The sequence below is a fragment of the Sminthopsis crassicaudata genome, chromosome 6 (genome assembly GCF_048593235.1).
Source record: "Sminthopsis crassicaudata isolate SCR6 chromosome 6, ASM4859323v1, whole genome shotgun sequence".
Taxonomy (NCBI): Eukaryota; Metazoa; Chordata; class Mammalia; order Dasyuromorphia; family Dasyuridae; genus Sminthopsis; species Sminthopsis crassicaudata.
In genome coordinates this window covers 11,915,000-11,938,417 of record NC_133622.1, presented here as the reverse complement: position 1 = coordinate 11,938,417, position 23,418 = coordinate 11,915,000, and the positions used below count along the sequence as shown (strand labels likewise).

At 38.4% G+C, this 23,418-nt stretch overlaps 1 protein-coding gene across 3 annotated transcripts in view; it reads right to left on the bottom strand.

Annotated features, from left to right (window-relative positions):
* Nucleotides 1–23,418, bottom strand: part of SLIT2 (slit guidance ligand 2) — a 344,055-nt gene that overhangs the window by 22,906 nt on the left and 297,731 nt on the right. For all 3 annotated transcript variants that reach the window (XM_074275110.1, XM_074275109.1, XM_074275107.1), the window contains 3 exons: nucleotides 9,002–9,095; nucleotides 2,035–2,172; nucleotides 1,692–1,932 (listed from right to left, as the gene is read on the bottom strand). In XM_074275110.1, the coding sequence (XP_074131211.1) occupies nucleotides 1,692–1,932; nucleotides 2,035–2,172; nucleotides 9,002–9,095 (473 nt within the window). The remainder of the gene's footprint in view (nucleotides 1–1,691; nucleotides 1,933–2,034; nucleotides 2,173–9,001; nucleotides 9,096–23,418) is intronic.

Sequence of the window (23,418 nt, the reverse complement as noted above, 5' to 3'; positions counted from 1 at the left end):
TTTTAAAACCCATGGCCTGTTCCAAGAAATGGGTTCCGTGCACTCCACTGTTGAGTTCATGGTAGCCCACTGCTCTTCCTTTCACATTCAAGACTCTGTACTCCTCCACACACTTAGGTACCCCAGGGAATACGTAAAGAACAGTTGTACATTGCCAAGCCGTATTCCGTCCGTTACAAGAGGGCCCAAAGTAAGGTTTTCTTTTTCTTCCTCTCTATTTAGAATGAAACATAAGAAAATATTGTGTGTCCTCTTGTGGGTTTTAAAATGATACAATCCTAGTGATCTTATTTACAAAATGATGTGACCATGAAAGGAAAAAACAAAACAAAAAAGAATGTTTCTCATTTTCTGCAACCCTCAGAGTATATCATAAATTTGTTTAATTCAACCATTTGTTGAATGAATAAATGAAGGAATGAATGTGAACGTTGCCTCTCCCTTTTCTGTACACTAAGAGAATTGGAATCATTATGCGATTCCCTCCTTTTTTCACTTTCACATTTCAAATAGAGTAATATGCATGTTTTAATTAAGTTCATTCTATGGTTAAAAGAATACATGCAACTTCTTCACAATTATTTTCCCTAATGCAATATATTTATTAGTGTGCTGGGTACTGTTGTGGGCCCAAATGGAACAACTGCAAATATTTGCTGAACACCCACTGTGTGCAAAGCACTCTGCTGATGCTGGAGGAGATAGAGACTTGAAAAGAAATACGGATTCTGTCCTCAATGAGGTTATAACCTGGTACAAATGATCATATGCAAATTAGTGTGAATGACAACAATAAAAAAGCTCCTGTATATAAGTGATTTAAAAAAAAAACACATTCTATTGATAGTAATAAAATATGTGATTCATGTATCCTGTACATGAAATAAATCTGAAGTGATTTGCAGAGGGACAGAATAGTAACAAGGTGCCTGGCCTTCATGTCCTTTTCTCATCATGGACCCTTTGTGCAATCTGGTAAAGTATGCAGGGTCTTTCTGAGAGTGATGTTTTAAATGCATAAAATAAAATACTTAGTATTTTATAGAAAAACACTCAATAATTGTATTAAAATAAAGATGTAATTTTTTTCTGAACACATTCATTGACTGACCCCCGCCTGGAACTCACTGAACTAGGGGGTCTGAAAGGATTTCAAGTAGGATGGGACATCTGTGCTGAAAACTTTAGAAAGTTGAGAAATTTTAAAAAACAGAGTCAAGAGGGGGCACAAGAGACCGACTCGGAAGAACCTTTTAGTTTGTGATTTGGGTAATAGTTGCAGTCAAGATTCTGAAATTATGTGGCTGTCTTCAGCTATGACTAAGACCAACAATTTCTCAAAAAACAGAACTAAAAAGGGCTCACCTTTTTTTTTTCTTCTGTATCTTATAATTATAACAAGTTGATTAATGTAATTAAATAATATCTATTTAATTTTAAATACATTATGTTTTGGGAAGAAAAATTACTGGAGCTTTTCCCACCTGAATTTTGTTTTAACTTTCTCCCATTTCTTTATGGTTCCATAAAGGCAAGAGCTCTTCTTTGGCAACTTTTATTATCGTTTTTGTCAGAGAAGTAAGACCTATAACTATCACATTGGGGAGGCCTTTCCAAACAGAAAACAAAGACACCAGCAGCAAAGAACCAAACAAACAAGTCAAGCTTTGTCTGGAGACCAGGCCTCTCACCTGCAGAGTGATGTTTGTCTGAGGTTGAACCTTGGCTGAAGGTATCTGAAGATAAGATTCCTTGTTGACAAAATTGACGCTGACCAGCTTTTCACACTTTTCACCCTGGTAGCCAGGCAAACACTGACATATTGGCTCATTTGTCTTGATGATACACTGGGCTCCGTTCTGGCACTCAAAATTATCACAAGGGCTGGTGCGAGGCAGAACCATGGGCGGAGAAAACTCACAAAACAAGCCACTATGTAGGAAACAGAGAAAATAATCTCTTACTCTTGCCCTAGTCTGGAATGAAGGAAAAAGAGATGCAGTTTACAAATCCTGTTTCTAATTCTTTTCTTACCTGTAACCTTCGGGGCAGATGCAAGTGTAGCCATTGACGGCATCCGTACAGTGGGCCCCGTTCTTACACTTGTTGTCTTGGCAGTCATCATAATCAATATCGCAATGCTCACCAATGTATCCGGGCGTGCAATCACATCTGTTTTGATAAATAAGTTGGGTAAATCCTTATTGAGTTTAAATAAATTAAATGCTACATCTGAAGATCAAATATTTAAATATTTTTAGATTTTAAATTTAATATTAATATTAAATTAAATAAATATTAACTAATTTCATATTTTAAAAATATTTAACAAAATATTTCAAATAATTGCTCACAGCAGCCTCCTCAATCCCACTCCAAAGGCATATCTGCAAAAAGCATCCTTTCTCTGCAACAGAATGTAAATTCTTTGAGGAAATGGCACATTTATTTTTTTTTCTTTTTTATCTCCAGCCCATTCTGATTCCTGGGAAGTAATGGGTGCTCTAATGAGAGTTGGATTGCGTTATTGCTTATTTACTATCTTTCCTTGTGTTTTATTACTTAAATTTATTTACTGCTTTTCAGAAAGCACCTAAACTTATATATCTTCTGATTCTAGTATATAAACTGAACAAACAATTGACATAGAAAATAGCATGGCTTTCAGATAGTTCAGTAATTTTTAAACAAATGAGCCCTCATCATCATACTTCAAGAAATTATTTTATTTTATTTATTTTTTTTTTCCCTGAGGCTGGGGTTAAGTGACTTGCCCAGGGTCACACAGCTAGGAAATGTTTAGTGTCTGACATCAAATTTGAACTCTGGTCCTCCTGAGTTCAGGGCTGGTGCTCTATCCACTGCGTCACCTAGCTGCCCCCAAGAAATTATTTTAAAGAAAACCAGCCTGATATACTAGAATCAGAGGATAAAATAGAAATGAAAGAATCCATTAATCACTTCCTAAAAGATATCCAAAACTCCCTTGCATAGTATAGCCAAATTCTAGAGCCTCCAAATAAAAGAGAAAATATTGCAAGTAGCCAGAAATAAAAATTCAAATATGGGGCCAGAGTCAGAATAACACAAAACTGAGCAGCTTCTACTTTCAAGGATGGGGATATTGCATGTGATATTGCACAGGTCAAGGAGCTAGGATTTTAACCAAAAATAACTTACCAAGTAAAACTGTATATACTCCTTTAGGAGAAAAATGGATATTTGAAGGAATAGAGAACTTTCAAACATTCCTACTAAAAAGATCAGAGCTGAATAGAAAATTTGACCTTCAAGACTCAAGAAAAGCCAGCAAGGTAAACAGAAAAGAAAGAGACAAGGCATTTAATAAGGCTAAGCTGTTTATATTCCTACATGAGAAGATGACACTTTTAACTCCAAAAACTTTCTCATTATTATGGTACTTAAAAATAGTATAACTGAACAGAGAAAGGTAGAAAGAGAGGGGTGGGAGTTGATTATGATGGAACAATATGTAAAAAAAATAAATTCCCCAAATAATAAATGATCAAAAGATATGAGCAGGCAGTTTTCAGGCAAATCAAAGTTTCTATAATCATATAAAAAATGCTCTAAGTCACTGTTGCTTAGCAAAATGCACAGTAAAACAACTCTCAGTATTACTTCATACCTACCTGATTGACTAATACGATAAAATAGGAAAATGATAGATGTTGGAGGGACAACAATAAAAATGGGACAACTCCACTATTGGTGGAGTTGTGAACTGATCCAACTATTATGCAGAACAATTTTTAACTATACCCAAAGGGTTATAAAACTGTCCTTTGACAATTGCTGTGCTGTATCCCAAAGAGATTTTTTTTTAGAGGAAAAAGGTCCTATATTTATAGCAGCTCTTTTTTTGGTGGAAAAGAACTGGAAATTGAAGGGATATCCATAAATTGTGCAATGGCTACATGAGCTGCGATAGATGATTATAATGGAATATTTCTGTGCTATAAGAAATGACAAACAGGATACTTTCAGAAAAACCTGGGAAGACTTACAAGAACCAGGAAAACACCATGCACGGTAACAGTGACATGGTATGATAGTCTATTTTGAGTGACCTACATAGCACTGCTGTGCTACAATACAATATTAAAGGATTTTTGATGAAAAATTCTATTCATCTCTAGAGAAATAACTGATGGAGACTAAAGGCATAGTGAAGCATGCTTCAAACAAACAAACAAAAACTTTATTTTTCTACTTCCTTTTTGGGGGGGAAGGAGGGGCAATTGGAGTTAAGACTTGCTCAGGATCACATAGCTGAGGTCACATTTGAACTCAGTTCCTCCTGGCTTCAGGGCTGGTGCTCTAACCACTACACCACCTATCTGGCCCCAAACTTTGTTTTTCTTGGGGATTTTTTTGTCTGTATTTTCTTTCACAACGTGATGAATATGGAAGACATATGTTTTGCACGATAGCATCTGTCTAACCTACATCAAATTACTTGCCTTCTAAATGAGGAGGGAAGGGAGAAAAAAGGAAGGAAGGAAGGAATTTGGAACTCAAATTTTAAAAAATGTTAACGATTGCTTTTACATGTAATTGGAAAATAAAATTTTCTTTTAAAGATAGCTGAAAGTCAATGGATGCAAACAATGGTGGGGATTATAGTTCAAAATTGTCAGGTGTGATGTAACCGAGTTTCAGTTCTGAATACCACATGCAAAAAGCAAAATTTGGCTAAGAGTCATAACACTATGGCCAGGTGTGTGTGTGTGTGTGTGTGTGTGTGTGTGTGTGTGTGTGTGTGTGTGTGTGTGTGTGTGTTGTGGTAATCATCACAAAAGCTAAGGAACAATTTGATTGAAGGAAGATGGTCACTTAAGTGCCTCTCTGCATTCTCAATGAGGTAGGCAGGTACAAGTCAGAGATCTTCCATCAGTGTTAATGGCAATAGTGGAGCTGAAGCTTCTAAGCATTAAGATGATGAAAAAAAAACAAACTTTGAATTATTTATTTGGGAAAAAATCAAAGGAAAAGATACGAGAACCATATGTACGGTGCAGAAGCTAAGAGCTAATTTTGTATTCTCTTCTATCCGATTTTTTTCCCTCAAGTCCATTATAACTTGAAATCATTTTGAGAGGTCCAATATTCCTGTCAACCTTTTACTCACTAAAATGGATTTTACAACACATTGTATAAATTTAAATAAAAGACTCCCAGCACCAGAAATGTCAAAATATACATCCTAGGCTCTCAAGTCACTTTTGTGGCAAAGACTGATGGTTAAGTAAAGAAAACCAAAAATATAAACTACACGATTAAGAAGCTAAAAAGCTGACTAAGTGAGATGCACGCTTCAAAGTACTGTGGATGGCACTCTGGTACACAAATATCAAAGAGCAATATAAAAGATTTATGAGATAGATAATAAAACAAGAAGGGTAAAAATCACTTCTACTGGCATGGGGGAGTTAAAAATGAAGTACCAGTCCAGCTCAGAGCCCAGAACACAAGATCTGGGCTTAGATTTCTTTTCAAACAGCTTCATGATGAGGATGAAAAAAGGGAATTATCTTGCCCAGTGTCACACAGCTGGGTAGTGTCTGGCTAACAGCTCGTGGGGCAGTGACTGAATAAGAGTCGTGGATCACCAAAGCTTGTAGGAGATTTAGCACCCATTGAGTTCATTCAAGTTCTCCTTTTACAGGTGAGGAAACTGAGGTCCAAAACACACAGACCAATGGTCGGTGATGAGCATCCAACTCTGGCCACCGTAACATGCTGCCTTGGACAAGGTCAGCTCATTATCAGTGGACACGGCCGAAACAAAAACTGGGTTTGGGAACGCATCAACTCACAGTCCAAAAGACCATCTTTAGCTATTTCAAATCCGTTTTATGGCGTCTTTTGACTTCTATTTCCTTTCACTCTTCCCAAAGAACATATGTCACTGACATATGCAAGGAGGCAGTGAAAGCCAACACTTTGCCTTATTAACGAGTTTTTAACCCGAACTAGCAACAGAAAGAAAGCCGGTATTTCTATATTACAGAAAGAAATAGCAGGTTTTCCAAATCTGCTAATTCATGGCTTAGTAATAACTACCTTTTAACTTATGCATCTTAATTGATGGTAATAAGGGAGTTATTTAATTGTAGATTAGTCTTTCGGCAGATGAACTCCTTTATTTTCAAATGATTTTCGGTGAGTCTTACTAATAACCTATCTCGTAATTACAGCTTAAAAAGCACTGCAGTAATCCTGCTCTAATGCTAATTGCAGTGATGTCTGTTCAAGAAAACAACCTGTGTGTGAAGACCACCTGCCTCCATGCTAACTCTTTGCAGAAATGATTATATTCTTTATATGTGTGATACAGTCTGAGGCCAAAATTTAATGATCACCTGAGATAAACAGCCAGGGAGCTCAGCAAGGTTCTAGGAGGAAATGGTCTCCTCATGAGAATCATGTGCAGTTGTTTTTTCAAATTCAGAAATAAAACCATTAATAAGCGTGTTTACCCTTCAGCAGGAATTTGAACTGAATTCAAAAGATAAACCAAAATATATAATGAAGCACACCCCAAATTATGTTATAGCAACATCAAAAACACAACAAAAACATCTGCAGAAATGTTATGCGCCAGAAAAGAATCCATATGCTTTCTAACTAGTACATAAAAGGGGTTTCCAGTACAAACCTGATGGAACCAATACTTTATTTACCAAAGTTAATATAATCTGGGAAAAGGAAATTGTCTGAAATTAGAAGATCTACCTGCCATTTACTAGCTCTGGGACTCTGGGGGAGCCATTCTGGATCTCCGTTCCCTCATCAAGGATATTAAAAAGTTGAACTAGTTCAAGGTTTTTCTCTCCCTCTCTTCCTTCATCTCTCTCTCTCTCTCTCTCTCTCTCTCTCTCTCTCTCTCTCTCTCTGTCTCTTTTCTCTCTCTCTCTCTCTCTGTCTCTCTCTCTCTCTCTCTCTGTCTCTTTTCTCTCTCTCTCTCTCTCTCTCTCTCTCTCTCTCTCTGTCTCTTTTCTCTCTCTCTCTCTCTCTCTCTCTCTCTCTCTTCTGTCTGTCTCTTCTGTCTCTCTGTTTCTCTCTCTCTGTCTCTGTCTCTCTCTCTTTGTCTGTCTCTCTCTGTCTCTCTCTCTCTCAAGAAGGTGCTTAATAAATATTTGTTGCTTGACTTTTTGGTGTCATAAACACTTTTGGAAGTCTACTGAAGCTGATGGACCTCTTATCAGGGTAATATTTTTAAGTGTATAAAATATATAGGATGACAAAGGGAAGCCATTATATTGTAATAAAGGGATCACAATATTAAAAAAGTTTTTCACTTAGGGTCTGAGTCATAGACACAAGCCTGTGAATAAAAGCTTTTTTCTAGATGTCTCGGGCCCCTTCTAACTCTAACATTGTTTAATTCCCTATACTTGTAAAAGATAGAACAGCTTTTCTCTTCCAAATTTCCATCACTCAAAATGTAGCAATTTGTTCAAAATCCAACTCAAATACTTCTTCCCTATAAAATCTTTCATGATTACCCTAATCCAACCATTTTATAACATTTATAAGCTATGTCCCATAATGTAGGAACTATGTGAAGGCATTAGAACCTTGAAGTGGTATAAAAATGTAAGGAAATGTAGTATACATTCACTTTATTATTTTTTTTTTTAAACTTTACCATTGCATGGGACATGGAGTCAGGAAACATGTTAGAGTCCAAGCTTTGACTCTTATCAGCAGTGTCAACTTAGCACATCACAAAATGTCTCTGGGGCTCAATTTCCTTACCTAGAATATGCAAATATCCATATGCTTATTCCTGACCAAGGGTTTTACCAAGAAAGAGCTTTGTAAACCTCTATACACCCAGGAGCCATTATTTTTTTCTCTGTAGTTCCTTCATGGTCTAGCTTGCCTCAATAAGGAAAGTATAAGCTATCTGAGGAGAGGTTGGGTTATTTTCTTTTTGCATCTCCAAATCACGTAATACAGGAAGAGCTCCTCAAAAGACATTTAGGACTAACTCGTGGAAAAAAAAAAAAGTTAATTTCAGTTCAGAAAAACGAGTTCTAGATCTGCCAGTAATTCAGTTAAATTTAATTTCACAAGCATCAAAGTGTCTTATGTTCAAGGGACTGTGCTGGGAGCAAGGAATACAAAGAAAACCAGTTCTCAGGCAATTTAAAGTCCCCTGGGATATATGTAGAAATAAGCCCAATAAAAGAGGGGGAGTGTTATAGCATGAGTTCTGCGAGAATATAACACGGCAGAAATTACTTTCACCTAATGGAGGAGGATAATAAAAGGAAGACTACATGAAGGAGGTGATGCTCAAACAAATGGAAAAAAATTAAGAAATGGAGCTCGGAGGAGGGGGATTCATTGAGGGATGGGGATATAAACAGAAGGACAAGGATGGGACAGAGGGTAATTCCATTTAACTGGACTTGGGGTTTGATTTGAGAAGGTCTTCAATGTCGGGGTCCTGGTAGGAATCATGGACCATACATGGAAAGCTTTTGAGTGTAGCAGTGACCTGATTGGAACAGTGCATCAGAGAGACTGTTCACATGGCATTTTGAAGGCTGTTTTAGAACAGGGTCAGAATGGAAGAAGAAAGACCAATTAGTAGGCCATGTCTTAGACAAAAGACTTAAGTTTCCTGGATCTTGGCGTCTTCAAGCTTAAAATAAAAAGGAAAACTGGACTAAATGGTCTCTAAGGTGTTCTTTCTAAGTAGATTCTATAACTGGTACTTCTCCTCCCTTACAGTATACAATGCCCCAAAGGCCTTCAACAGAGATTGAAATGAAACTCATTCTTTTCTTCTCCAGTGCTAAAAAGAGGTTGGATGTTCCAGCGTCATTTCTACTGCTAAAAATGCCATTGAGACCAGTGAGCAAAGGCCTTCTTCATCCCACTTGAGGACTCCTTTATGGAAGGAAAACCCTAGAGGCTACAAGATCATCCAGAAGTGAAATAATATGAAAATGTTTCCACGTACTTATATCCCTTTGGTGTCATGATGCACTTGGAGTCATGCTGGCAGGGGTTAAGGTCCTGGGCGCAAAAATCGAGTTTTTCTTCACACAATTCACCTGCAAACAGCAAACAACATTAATTTAGTGGGGAGTTTGCTAGGAAAAGAAAATGAAATTTCAACAGTTTCCCTCTGGCAGCCAAATAATTCCAGTTGGCCAAAAGGTGACCTTTCTATAACTAACTCAGATGGAATTACATCTGTTGTTTTCTGTCTTTTTAACTTTTTTTTTTTTCCACTAGAAAAGAGTGACTCAGAATTACATCACATGTTCATAGGTCTTTTCAGGTGATGAGAGAAATTACTGGGTAAGAACACTCTGAGAATATCCTACCTTTAGAATAATATCAACCATTCTAAACAATGATGTTTCTGACTCATCCAAAGTACCAGGACCAGCATGTGCAAAGGAGGGTCAAATGAGCCAAGTCATTCATCATCAAAGGGGCTGCAAGAAGCTTATGAACAAAGCCATGGTTTCATAAAGGCAAACATTGGCTGTCATTCAGCAGCTCGGATGTGCATGTCCATCTGGACTATTTATATTTACTGCCACATTTAGGCTTCTCTTAGGAAGATCCTTAAAGTAGAAGGAGCGACATGAGTTCATTTTCCTGATCTAAGACTACTTAGCATGATTCTGTGATTTCCATGGAATATGGCACTTACCACTTCCTTCTGTAATCTATCAAGTCAACCAGAAAGGTGCAAACTATCTTAATAGCAAGTCCTGTTTCCTTGTTCCGCCTCACGTCTTGACTCTATATGGACTTCAGAGCGTGCCCAAGTATTCTGGGCCTTTTTCTTGGTCCGTTTACCATGTGGCAACGAAAGGTTTTTTTCAGCTAATCAATTGATGTGTTACTTTTTTTGCAAACCAAAAAGTGATATATAAATACTAGTTATTATTATATGTTTAAATTTATTTCTAGTTGTTTTTAAGTAATAAATGAATCCCAAATGGCTTGATCAAATAAACCACTGGTCATTTTCCAAAGAGCAACATGGACTTTCATTTACTGCAAGCTGGGGATTGAATATCATTAATTACATTATCCATTAACTACATTTGGTGCTTTAAGTGGAATTTCTTTATAAGAAGAAATGTGTACTTAAAAATAAACATGTGTTAGAGGCGATGTAGTTCCAGAGGTTCTCTATTGCTTACCAGATCTAGGCTGAACAATTCAGAATGGCATTCAGAGCTCAGGCCGTGTTGTTGAGAATTCAGCATGGCAGAGCGGATCAAGACCTAGCCTCAAAGCTGGGATGCCCGAAGCTCAAGTCCCACTGAACGCAGCTTATGTGTCACTTGGGCAAGCCCTTAATACCTCACTGGTGGAGATATTAACTCTTGAAGACTACGTGAGATGCAGAGAGAGAAGCAGCTCCCTTCTCTGGGGATTTCCAATCAATGAACCCACAGATCCAGTTCCTATCTATCCCCTGCCTCGTCAGCCTTTCCATCACCTCACTTCTCACTGTGCATTTCTTGCTGTAGTGAAATGGGACCAGCCATCACTCCATCAATAAGATGCTTTCTGGCCTCTATATACTACCTAGGATATTCTCCCTCTCTCACCCCAACTATTCTTCACTATCTGACTCAAAAGGCATCTTTTCCATGACCCCATTTTGCATATTTTTTATGCTTTCACCTTCTTTATTTAATAATGGTCAAGTGTGTCTTACTCTTTCCCTATTCAATTCAGAAAACACGTCTTATTGATTTATGAATTTTCCCCAAAGTCCCTGGAACATTTCTTTGTAGAAAGTAGATACTTTACAAATACTTATTGAATTGAACTTACTTTTGGAAACTTCTTTAGCAATTAAAAAAAAAAAACCATACATAGCCAACTAATACATGACTTGGAATATATTTTGGGCCATGTCATCTTGCTTGAAATATACCAAGGTAGAATCCATATTTAATATAGTTATTCTTTCTAGAATAACCTTGGCTTTATCTCCAAAAGAAGCATTTCAAAAAAGGGCTCTTCACCCGGACTCTTTAAAAAAACAAGTCTCGCTTAAGACAGCAACATGTTGTCCATTGAGAATCACTTTGACAACGGTTAATGTTGAAAAATTATCCTTGTGTATGTTTTGACAATAAAAAGCTTTAATAAAAAAGAGAAAATCACCGTGAAGGGGACAGCCCAGAGGTATCTCTCACTTTTGTTGGAGAGCTCAACCTGACGCACTCTTTCACAATGGACAACTTGGGAGCATGTTCCAGGCTTCTGTGAATGTTTTCTGTCCACTGTCCACCTGATGAGGAAAGGCTTTTCCACTGGTTGCCGAGGCAGGTTGAGCATGTATATATAAAAAAGACTCCAGTGACCCCACTTTGCTTTCTTTCCCATCCTGCTGTGTCCCAGTGAGGAGCAAATAACCTCTAGTAAGGAAAGCACCGGTGGTCCATTCATCTCATCTAGGGTTAGATAAAGCCATCATTCCTTGCTCTTACTTCTGTCTCTGGAGCATTTATGAAAAAGTACTGGAGACTAATGGACTAAGCTGTGACTCAGTGAGCTTCCAAAGGGCAGGAGGGGACCAAGAAGTCCTGGATCTGAAAGCCAAGGCTCCTGATCCTCTGTCTGCTTGCTCACTTATGGTTTGGAAGCCATCAGAATACTGAGGATCAGAAACAGTCACAGCAAACCCAGTCTTGCCCTAGAGTTCCCCCTGGGGGATTGCTTCATCCTGAATATGCTCTCCCCTCATAAAGCCTGGGTTCCCATTGACCAATTCTTCCTTATTTCTATTTTAACTTGTTTGAGGGGAAAAAAGCATTGCGAAAGGATACTTTAGAAACCAGTTCTCATGGTCTCTTTTGGTAAAGCTTTCGCTGAGGAAATTTTTAGAAGCTGCATGTTGGTGGGGAATAATTTTCTTTACTAACAAATAGCATTGTGTGTGACTATCAGGCTAGAGGCAGCTGAGGAAGTCAAAGGGCTAATGGGGAAAAAAGAGATGCTTCGCTCCTTCTTCGAGAGTGAAATGGGCAGGAAGATCTATGATTGATGACAGGAACTGAACCTTCCTAATTAGATAATTATCGTCTCTATCCATTCCAGTGACTTAGCACCTTGTAGGAATCCTAACAATATGAATTCTTCACGTCTTGACTAGTTTTAAGTCTGTGATTTTATGAAGTTGATTTCATATAAAGGCAAGGAAATACAACTGTATGGTTTGCTTATTTATTTTTCCTATTTCTATAAAATAGAACGAAGGCCAGGAAGACTGAGGGGAGAAACAAGACAGGAAACTCTTTAAGGGAAGAGTCTGGAAAATCTCCCTCAGCCTAAAAGTCTCTGGTCCTCCAGGAGATCCAGAACACAGGAACAGAAACAGACGTTACATTAGCTCTCACCTAATATTAATTGTAGACTATATTACTATCTTATGCAAATTTATTTATAGGCATTCATATAGTTAGACATGCATAAAAATATGTGTGAGTGTGTGTGTGAGTGTGTGTGTGTGTGTGTGTGTGTGTGTGTGTGTGTGTGTGTATGTATATCAGTTTAACAGCTGAGGAAAAACCAAACTGGTCCGAAGTTCCTTAATTAGTTCTTTGGTCTCCACCAGAAATAGTTGTACAAGCCTGTGATCTCATCATGGTGGAGGGATTCTTTAATATATGCTTGTTACCTTTAGCATATTTCTTGGAGTTCAATTTTCTAAGTTTACTTAATCCTAAAACTTATTTTAGGAATAACAGTCGTCAATGCAACAAACTTTTATATTAAACATTAATTATGTCCCGGGCATCGTGCTCGGTGCTGAGATACATGTTAAACTAGACATCTCATGTTCTCAGGGAGCTTAGAATCTTTTGTGTGGAAAACAACCTGCGCATGCAAATTTAAGTTTCATATACACGTATCTGTATGTAAGTAGATTTGTGCTGCTCTTGTTCAGTCATTTCAGTCCAACTTTGTGCCCTTATTTGGGATTTTCCTGACAGAAATCCTGCAGGGATTTGCCATTTCCTTCTCTAACTCTTTTACAGATGAGGCAAATGGAGTTAAGTGACCCACAATCATCCCGCTGGTGTCCGAGGCCAGATTAGAACTCAAGGAGATGAGTCACCCTGACTGTTCTAGCCACTGCACCACCCACCTGCTTGTAACATTTGGGGGTGGGAGTAGGAAGAGAGGCTCTTTCCCACAGGCCACTTTGGATATCCTGCAGACTTCCAGAGGAAAAAGCCCACAGACTGAACATTATGTTCCCTAAACCCTTTGCACTTCTCCATATTGTGGTAATTTCTCATTTTGCTGAGACATCATCTACGGGCCTTCCAAGGTGCAAGAGCTCTGGACTAGTCCCAGATTGAGACCTGGAGGAGTTCTGAAAAGCTCTCAAGTCTAGCCCTTTTACCTGGGGATGGGCTCAGGACCACACAGTAAGTGCCCAATAGCATCTGAACTCAATTCTTCCTGACTCAAGTCCAGAACTCTATCGAGGTCCCCACATCTGAACTCAATTCTTCCTGACTCAAGTCCAGAACTCTATCGAGTTGCCCACTCAGAAAGCCGTAGGCACCAGGGGTCCGAGTGGGAATCTGTGCATGTGCACGCCCATGAAAGGAGTTTTAGAGTTCAGGTTCAGTCCCTTTTTCTTACAGAAACTGAGCCAACCAGGTAAATGTCTCATCTGAGGCAGGAAGCAGGAGGAGCAGGTCCTTTTTGGAGGGGAAAAATGACGCTAAACTCCCCTGAACACTCCCCTCCATGGCGTCCCACTGAATGGAATCTACAACCTTCAGTGTGGCCATTAAGATTCACCCCAATGGCCGCCATCCATCTTTCATGTTCCAAGGATTCCCTACGTGCAGTGGCCACTCAAGCCCGCCCGCCGTCCGTCTGCCACTGGCTGATCTTGCTCTAAACTCCCCTTCCTGTTTGGATGTTCTCTGTGGGCCATGACCCAAGCTTCTGCCTCTGCAATCCTGCTTCCAGTCACCCTTCTTTTCACATCCCATACCCCTTCCCCAATTGTTCCCCGGTCCCTCTGAAAGACTATTCATGTTTTTCTCTTTCTTCTGAACCCCACAGACTTTTTTTTTCCACCTCTGCTATTTTTTTTAAACATCTTAGCTTTTGTTTAAACTAATATTTATTTGTTTTATCTTTCACTAATTATAAGATCCTTTAGAAGAAAAAGACATCATATTAACTATTTTAGGACTTAAAGGCTGCTATGTACATCATAGGGCCTCCCAGGAAACTTTAATGAAATTTAATTATGGAATCAAAGTGGTCTTAATTTGAATTTACAAAGAGGAACTGACTGAACAGAGGTATAACACTCAGGGATGCCTTTCTCTGATGCCATACATGAGAATATGAAAGTGCTGTTCTTTATTCTGTCATCATGCTAATTATTTTATCAATTATCCTCCAAACGAATCTTTCCATGTGTTAGGTAAAGTCCCAAGGGAATTCTTTGGATTTTTTTTAAACTTATAAGCCCTAAATTCAAAAAAAATCTCCAATAACACAATCCAACCTTCTCTGAAGTCTGACATCTAGTCTAAATTAAAAAACAAAAACAAAACAAAACAAACAAACAAAAAAACTCTCTCCTTTTTGGCTCCCAGCATCCTTTTGTTGATACCTATTGCCTTCTGTCTCTTATCCAATGACTTGTTCAACTTAAACAAATAATGACCTGAAGGATATTATAACTCACTGGCTGACCAAGACTGTTTTACTTCCTGAATTGCAGCTTAATAAATGTCTGCTGCACTGAAAGTGATTGTCTCACTTTTAGCAAGGCATTTTATTTCCTTAGCTTCAGATTTGCCTATCTTTGCTGATAGGAATTTTATCCTTTTTTTTTTTTTTTTTGAGGGAAAAGTCAGAGAGAGCAAATATAAATTTATTTATTTATTCCCCCTCCCCCCCCCGCTGGGGTTAAGTGACTTGCCCAGGGTCACACAGCTAGGAAGTGTTAAGTGTCTGAGAGCAGATTTGAACTCGGGTCCTCCTGAATTCAAGGCTGGTGCTCCATCCACTGCGCCACCTAGCTGCCCCTCACCCATATATATATATAATATATATACATATATATATGTATACATATATACAAACCTATACACATATATAATATACTCATACATATGTGTATAGGTTTGTATATATGTATACATATATATATGTATATATATATATAATATATATTATGGGTGTGTATATAAATGAAACGTATAGGTAACAAAAAGGCCAAAATACTGATATATATATATATATAATCAATGTAATTCAATATTACCATATAATTAGGAATGACAAAGATTAGGAATATAAAGAAATACTGAAAAATTTGAAAAGTCAACAGACCTAGAAAAGGACTGTAGCATATGAACAATATGATATGATACAGAGTAAGAGTAAGAAATACTATGGTTCCCTGAATTGTTAAAGGTGATCCATTTTAAAATCTTAAGTAGTTGAAAATGTTAATTGTATGAGCTTTGTTATTGTTTAAAGCGAATTTTATAATAACATTTATTTTTAATAAAATTTAGTAAGTTCATGATACATGAATTTGAGTTATATATTGCTCAAATTTCAATTTTATTTTTCTGAGGATACTACATCTTTGGATCAAATCAAATGATTTTCTAGTACATTCTACTTACTTTCCCATGATATATTATTTTCTTTCCTAGTTTTTAAGCACTCACATTTGAACTTCTGTGAGCTCACAGTATTCCTGCCTACAGCAATTTATTAGTTGAAGGCTAAAATAGAGAAACACTGAGAAGTTCAGAGACCAATATCAAAGAATAGTTGTTCACAGAATACTTCATTTGAAATGTTTCCAAACACTGGCCTGGGACCATACCTCAGGGGGATTTCTACAAGCCACCCACAGAGGGAAGCCAAAGTAGCTGGTCTCCTATTTGGTTCCAAGGCCTCCTAAGGCCAAACAAAGTAGCCTGTCTCCTTATATCAACCACTAAACTAGTCCTACGGTCCCTGGGAAGCTGAATTTTGAGTCCAGAAAGTAAACGGTTCCAAAAATGCTGATTTTTAACTGGACCTCAACAGGAATAAAGACTATCAAAAGCAAATCATATCAATTGGTTCCTTTGTAATGAATCCCACATGACCTCAATAAATGTCACCTTCCAGGGGAGGGCTACGGAAAACTGCCTGCCAAGGTAAAGGCTGACTGTGATCACAGACTTAGGTTCATCAAAGTGCAGCTTAAATGACTGACCCTGTGGAAGACTGAATACAGTGGATTTAATTCATTGGTTATTCATAACTTTCTCTGTAGGTCAAAAGAATGGCTTTGCAGGAAGAACATTATTCTGGCCACTCCCTTGCTCTACCCCATCCCTGCCCAGCCCATCATGACTTAAGGGTATATCATGCCTGAAATATACTAGAAAAAAATATTCAAAATAAAGATTTTAAGTGGTGTGTTCCATGCTAGAGGTCCATGAAGCTCTTGTTCTAAAATTCTTCTTGGTTGGACCAGTAAATTCAGTGGAAAGAAAACCTGACTTAAGGGATCAAGCACTGGGTTCTCCCACTAACTGGATTCAGCTTTCTTGGGCCAATGATGGGTTCTTTGAGATTCTGGGTTTTCTCATTTGTAAAATGGGGATATCACAGGATTGTAATATACCTGCATACATTTGTGCATGTTTGTGTGTGTGTATATATATGTAAGAGGAAAAATGCAAGTGAAAGCATTTTAAAAATCATAAAGAAATGGATGATTGTCATCTACAGTTGTGATTATTAGTAATACAGAGCCCTTCTCTCTGGTCAGGTTGGCCCGAACCAGACCAAGATTAATCATAGCCAACATTTACGTAACACTTAACTATCTGAAGCGTACTTTACATGCAGCCTCTTGCGTGATCTTCACAATGACCCTGGATGATAGGTGCTGTTACTTTTTTTTTTTAAATAAATAAAGAAGCTAGGGCAAGAAAAGTGACTTGTTCTATTACTATGCCTCAAACTCACAGTTTATAGTTAAAGAAAGAAAAATTACTTTTAACGACCAGAAAATACTCCTTAGATTCTAGTTTTCATTCCCTCTGAAGTGGGCTAGTCATGCAGAGGGGACTGTAGAACACAGGGACTCCTTAAAGTTGTTTAGAAGCTAGTTGTATAGGAGTTTTATTTTCTAGTAATATCAGGGGGTCATTGTAGAACACTTAGGGAAATGTGCAGCAATCCTGAAAAGCCAGATGATAAGATTTAGAGAGCCCTGGGCTCGGAATCAAGAAAACTCAAATGTATGAGCTCAAATCTGACTTGAGATCCTAGCTGTGTGACCCTGCACATGTCATTCAATCCTGTTTGCCTCAGTTTCCTCATTTGTAAAGCGAGCCGGAGAAGGAAATGACAAATAACTCCAATATGTTTGCCAAGAAAACTTCAAATGGGGTCATAGTCACATTTAACTAAAATGGCTCAACGACAACATTGAAAAGCTAATGGCCCAGAGGGAATAGTCCAGCTGTTCTCTGCAAAATGAGGGGTCGGGTTGATATCTGGTGTCCACCCCACCTCTAAAATTCACGTCGTTTGACCTTCATTTGAGAGAGGACCAACGACATCTCAACATGATAATTTGGCATAAATCGGATTTAAGGGGAGCAGAGTTGCACCAAGTTGTCATTCTCATGCTCCCTTCTAAAGTAATGGTCTAGTGGCAAGCCATCAGTCACGATGATTGACATGGCTGGGATGCAGACCATATTTGACCAGGCTGCCCAGCTCCCAGCACCTGCTCGCTTCAGGTGCCCTGATGGCTGGTGGGACAAACTAATTTCATTCACTCACTCTGCAGGAGGATGTCTTCATTGACTGATGGGTCAGAGGTCTAACATTAGAGCTCCAACATTCTAGGATTTCATTGATTCTCAAATATCTATCATGAGATGCAATACACAAAGAGCTCTGCAAAACATCACTCACTACAAAAAGGCTGGCTATAATTTATCAATGGGAAGCTGAAAATTAGAGTCTCCCTGCAGCAATCTCTCACTCAAGGGGGCCATCTTAACCCGGAGCAAGGTGTCGGTAGTTTGTTGGCCAAAGATGAATCCTGCTCCTTCCCACCTGCCGACAGAGAAGTGACGGACCCAAAATACTCAACCCAACACACACTTTGGACATCAGCAATTTGGGAATCCTCTGTGGTTGATTAAAACACTCATGTTTCTCTCTTTTTGTTCCATTCAACGGGCAAGGGGAAAACAAATACTTGTTAACTGAAGAAAAAAATTACATTGAAAACAATGAAGTGACACCCCCCTGGTACAATCACATTTAAAATCAGGGTGAGTAGAATGAAGAGTACATCAAGGAAAAGTTCAACTTTCAACTGGAAGCTGAGAGCAAAGTACAATGAGAAGTCTCCCTAAAGCTTCCCTTTCCTCATCTAAAAAAATGTAGGGTTGCATCATTTGGTCTCCGTGATCTCTTATGTTTTTAAATGTATAATTCTATGACTATATGTCTTCAGGGTGTCTATAGGATAACATTATAATGTCGCTTAAATTTTGCTATAAAAAGGAGAGTGATCACAATAATAATCTTAATTTATATGGTTTCTAGAGGTATATGAACACCCTGAAGATATATAGTCATAGGATCATAGATTTAAAAACATAATTATTTGAGCCAAGTTGGGAAAGTTCTGAAAATCTTTTTTCAGACAATCTTCCTTTCTGCGAAAGCTGTTTTAGGAAAAGAGTAAGTCTACACATGTTACTAAAGTTACTTTGGAAGGGGAAAGGAATTAATAAATGTCTATGACTGATTTTAAAATATTACTTTATAAGTAAAACCAACTAGGATTTATAATTTCCTCATTTTCCCTAGGAGAACTTTCATTATCTTTAGAGCACATTTAAGCCAGATGGAATAGGAGAACATGGATGGGTCTCAGCTATTTTTCCAAAAGTATCTTTCTGGATCCAAGGTATTCTTGTTCATAATACATAAATCTTTTAGCTCTCAGTGAGGGGTAGAGTTGAATAAAAGACGTGCATTTCTCCAATCTCTCCTTCTGCCAGAGGATGCCCTCCCTTCTACAGCACTGAAGCAATACAAGACAAAACAAAATAAATAATCTTTTCCCCAAGCCCTAGTTTTAGAGGAACTCGGGGACCTGAGAGGAAACTGTAGGAAAACAATAAAACACAATGTTCTCCACTTAGCTACAACTGTGGACTCTCTTCCTTGTGACATTGCGGGGTGACCTTGATCCAGTGTTTCAATCCTTCGCTCATCGGTCAAAGAAGACCCACTAATAAATCTCTGGAGCTTCTAACAATCTGTGGGGCCACTCACACTAGTTTTCCTGTTCAAAAAGTGCCCGAGGCAGAGCTTAGTTATTTTTCAACCAGAAAGGAAAATGCATTTTGATAAGTAAAGGGACATTACTTACGTCAACTATCAGCCAGACTGTTCCCATCGAACTTTATTTTACAGGACATTTTCAAATACAATTTCAGGAGAGGCATGCAAGTTTGGTTGGTTTCCAGAATCCCCAGGGCACAACGCAGATTTGGGGGACTCAGATTGTTCTTCCTATTTTTGTCTGCTTATGCTCAGAAAACACCCTAACAAAGCGAATTACAATACGCTGTTGTTCTATGTATATATGGGGATGGAAAGAGGGAAGTAGCTGTTTGGGCAGAGAGGAAAATATTTGCTTAGTGATCAAGGATGGTCCTTGTTCTACTACTTCATGTAAGAGATACCTCATAAGTGCTTTTGATCACAGTAAAGCAAACCTACTAGATGACAAAATTTTTAAAAGTCTTCTCAATCACATAGGGACCAGAGCCATGTTCCAGGTAGCAACTGAAATCAGACGGGCACACAAGTGAGACCGCTGCTCAAAGTCCCCTGGAAAGGGGTGAACAACTGTCGTTCTATGACGTTAGTGAGAGATTGGAATGACACCATATCTTCAATTTTATGTCCACGTATTTTCTCATAAGTTGGAGGGGCAGAGTGGGCTCAGAAATGGAGGAAGCGGGTGGGAAAAAATGCTGACCTACTACAAGAGGCCATTCCTCATTCTCCCGGTGATTAGTGCTCTCTTCTTTACATTACTTTGCATGGACTATCTACTAACTCACTTGGATTTTCATATCTCCTGCTTATTTACTGACTTGCAATCAAGATGCAATCTTGCCAGGAAAATAAAGGCTCTTTAAATATCTAAATAAATAAATAAGGAAAAGAAAGATCTTTTTGTTTTTGTATCCCAGAAAACAGAATAATTCCTTGCACTTAGTAGGTGGTTCAAGGTTTGTTGAATTGAGGTTTAAGAAATTTTTTGATAAAAGGAAATCTAGGAATCCCCAAGACATCATTTTTATGATTTCTATTGACTTAAGTTATTCATTTCTCTTGCCTGGTCTGTTCAAGATTGAACTAAAAGTCATTAAAATTTATAAATATAGGTAGGCCACAAAAATATGATGCTAGAAACTCACCACAAACAGTGAATTATTAGTAATTGTGTCTCTGAATGAAGTGACTCTGACTTGCTAGTAAGTCATTTCTTGACTTTGATGTGTTCTTTTTCCCCCCAGAATGGGATTTTATGCCATTAAGTAAAAACTTAACATTTTCACAATATTTTATAACTTTTACATAGAACGTTCTTTTTTCCCTAGAATATGTAATATATGGGCTTTTGCTCCCATTTTACAGATGAGGAAATTAATATTTTGAAAGCAACACGATAAGTTTATGATTACATAGCAAATAACTGGCAGAAGTACAATTTAAACAGTCTCCCGATTCCCAGTTCAATGCCATTTTTACTATGCCACAGCCTACATCAGTTTAATAAATGGAAGTTGCTATAATTTGTACCCAGTGCTCTGAAATGCATCCTATTACTCTGGAATAATTAATTCACCTTCAAGATAGAAGTAATAAATTCCCCAGAAATAGTTTATTCCCCAGCAGGACAAAACTCATTATCATTAAACCCCTTTAAACCTAACTTAAGCACAGCCCTTTGATCTACTTCATTATAAGTGAATTTTTGGTATTGGCCTTTTGTGGATTAAATAAGATGATGCTCAATTTCCCCTTAATTTTAACAGCGAATAAATCTTGCTCTCCAAGATGGGGGATGGAAGAATTATAAACACTCGTAAAATATGACTATATTCTAGCTCGTGACACTTATGCCCCATAATAATCAGAGAAGCAAATTCACTCATCACTCATACTATCAAGAACATAGGGGAAAAAAGACTGATAAATAATACTGTAACAGTTATAAATATATGGAAATAAAAGTATGCTGTTAATATTGCTCTACCTACTTATATTTTTAAATATTTAAGCGAATTCAGTATTTCTATGGATTTTCCCTCATTACCACCCATCTCTGATTGTTTATCCTGCCGACCATCTCTTGGAAGTTCGCCTCAATGGGGGGACTTGCCTCATTTTGTCTTTATGTTTAAAAAATGACCAGGGAGCATCAGGTTGTCTGTGATCTATTCCGCTCTTTGGCTTTCCAGTTAGCAGAGAATTCAGAGGCCAGAGCGCAAAACTTGCACTTTACAGATGACACTTAGACTCACGGAGTTGAGATGACTGGTGTCTGGGGCAGGCCCGGAGCCCGGAGCCTCTCTGGAGAGTTCTCTTCCCACTGGATCTCCCTCCCTCACTCCAGCTACGTCTCCACTCAATGCATTTCTTTGAGCATAACTTTTATTTGTTCCTCCATGATAGCGCTATGCTGCCGTCTCGTTTTAGCATGGGAAGTATGGCTGGTCCCCAAGGCCCATGTTCTCCTACTCAGTTCTCAGAGCTCCCAGTGTCAGCCTAAGAAAAGTTATGATAGCAGTTTACAATTTGTTAAGTTTGTTAAGGGATTGTTATCCCCGGAGCCGGGACAACCAGGGATGGATTCTGTGGGGCCCAATTCCTGACCCTATTTTCTGATAAGTGAAGGGCTGGGGAAGGACTCCCATCACGGAGGGATCACAGCAAGGGAAATTGGAGCTGGAAAAGATCCTAGAGGCTGCCTGGGTCACCTGCTGGTTTTTCTAATAAGGGAAGAAAAGGAAATTAGGAACTCACTGACTTGCCCACTAAAGAAAATAGACAGACATTCTGGTCCTGAAAGCGTGCTGGGTTTGGGTTCCGAAGGTCTTGGTTGGAACACTGGCTCACTACTCATTAACTGGGGGACTGCGGACCAGGAACTTAATGTCTTCAACACCTCAGGTCGTCTGTGAAATGAGAGGGTTGGGTAGCTCAGTAAGAGCTACTAAATAAACTCATAAGAATTCCTGTAGGATCCATATTGATATAGAAATCCTAAATGAACAGAATCTGTGTTTCCCTATATTTTTATTTATTTTGTTAATTTTATTTTAATGTGGTTCAGGCAGTGTTCAGGAGCGTTGGGGGGCCCCCAGGGCCCTAGAGGTGTATGTGTGTTTGGGTAAATGTGTTTGTCAACTCTGGGCTACAAAGACTCCGATATTTCTTCTAGTTATATACCTATGTCCTTAGGTCATAAATTCGAAGTAACTCATTTATTATAAAACGTAAAGAACAAAAACCAATTACACGTTGTATATAAAATATACCTTTATGATAGCTTAGCTTTTGTTTTCTGGGAGAAATTAAAGTCTGTTTAATAATTCTTCTGTAACACAGGCTATTTCATAGAGAAACCCTTTATTTCAGGGATTCCTAAAATTTTTGGTGTTTCACGGACTGTGGAAGTCTGATAAAATGAATGGCTCCTTTCTCAGAATCATGGTTTTAAATGTGACAGTAAAATACATAGAATAATGAAAGAATCAATCATATTAAAACGTGTGGCTGTGGTTCAGTTGTGTCCAATTCTGTATGATTTTATTTGGGGTTTTCTTGGCAGAGATATTGGAGCAATTTGCTGCTTTCTTCTCCAGCTCCTTTTAGAGATGAGAAAACGGAGGCAGGGTTAAGTGACTTGCCTAGGGTCACACAGCTAGTAAGTATCTGGGGCCAGATCTGAACTAGGATGGCGTCTTCCTGATTCCAAACCCAGGGCTCACTCTACCATACCAGCGAGCTGGCAATACAGAAATTAATACTGCCTTTGAAAATATTTTCAAAATGGCTCTTTAATCTTAAAATAACTTTATGCTGGTCCTTCTCCAATTCTGTCACACTTCCACTGGCCACTGAAAGCAGCAAAGGTGAGGGACGTTTTAGACATGATTTTGAGTCTACATGTCAAGAATTTATCAGTGTGGGAAGTTCCCCAGAGTCAGATCTCACAGTCTTAGATGGATGTAGACTCGCCCATCACCACAAAGCTGAAAAGCCAGGGGCTTAGGTTGCCCTCCAACA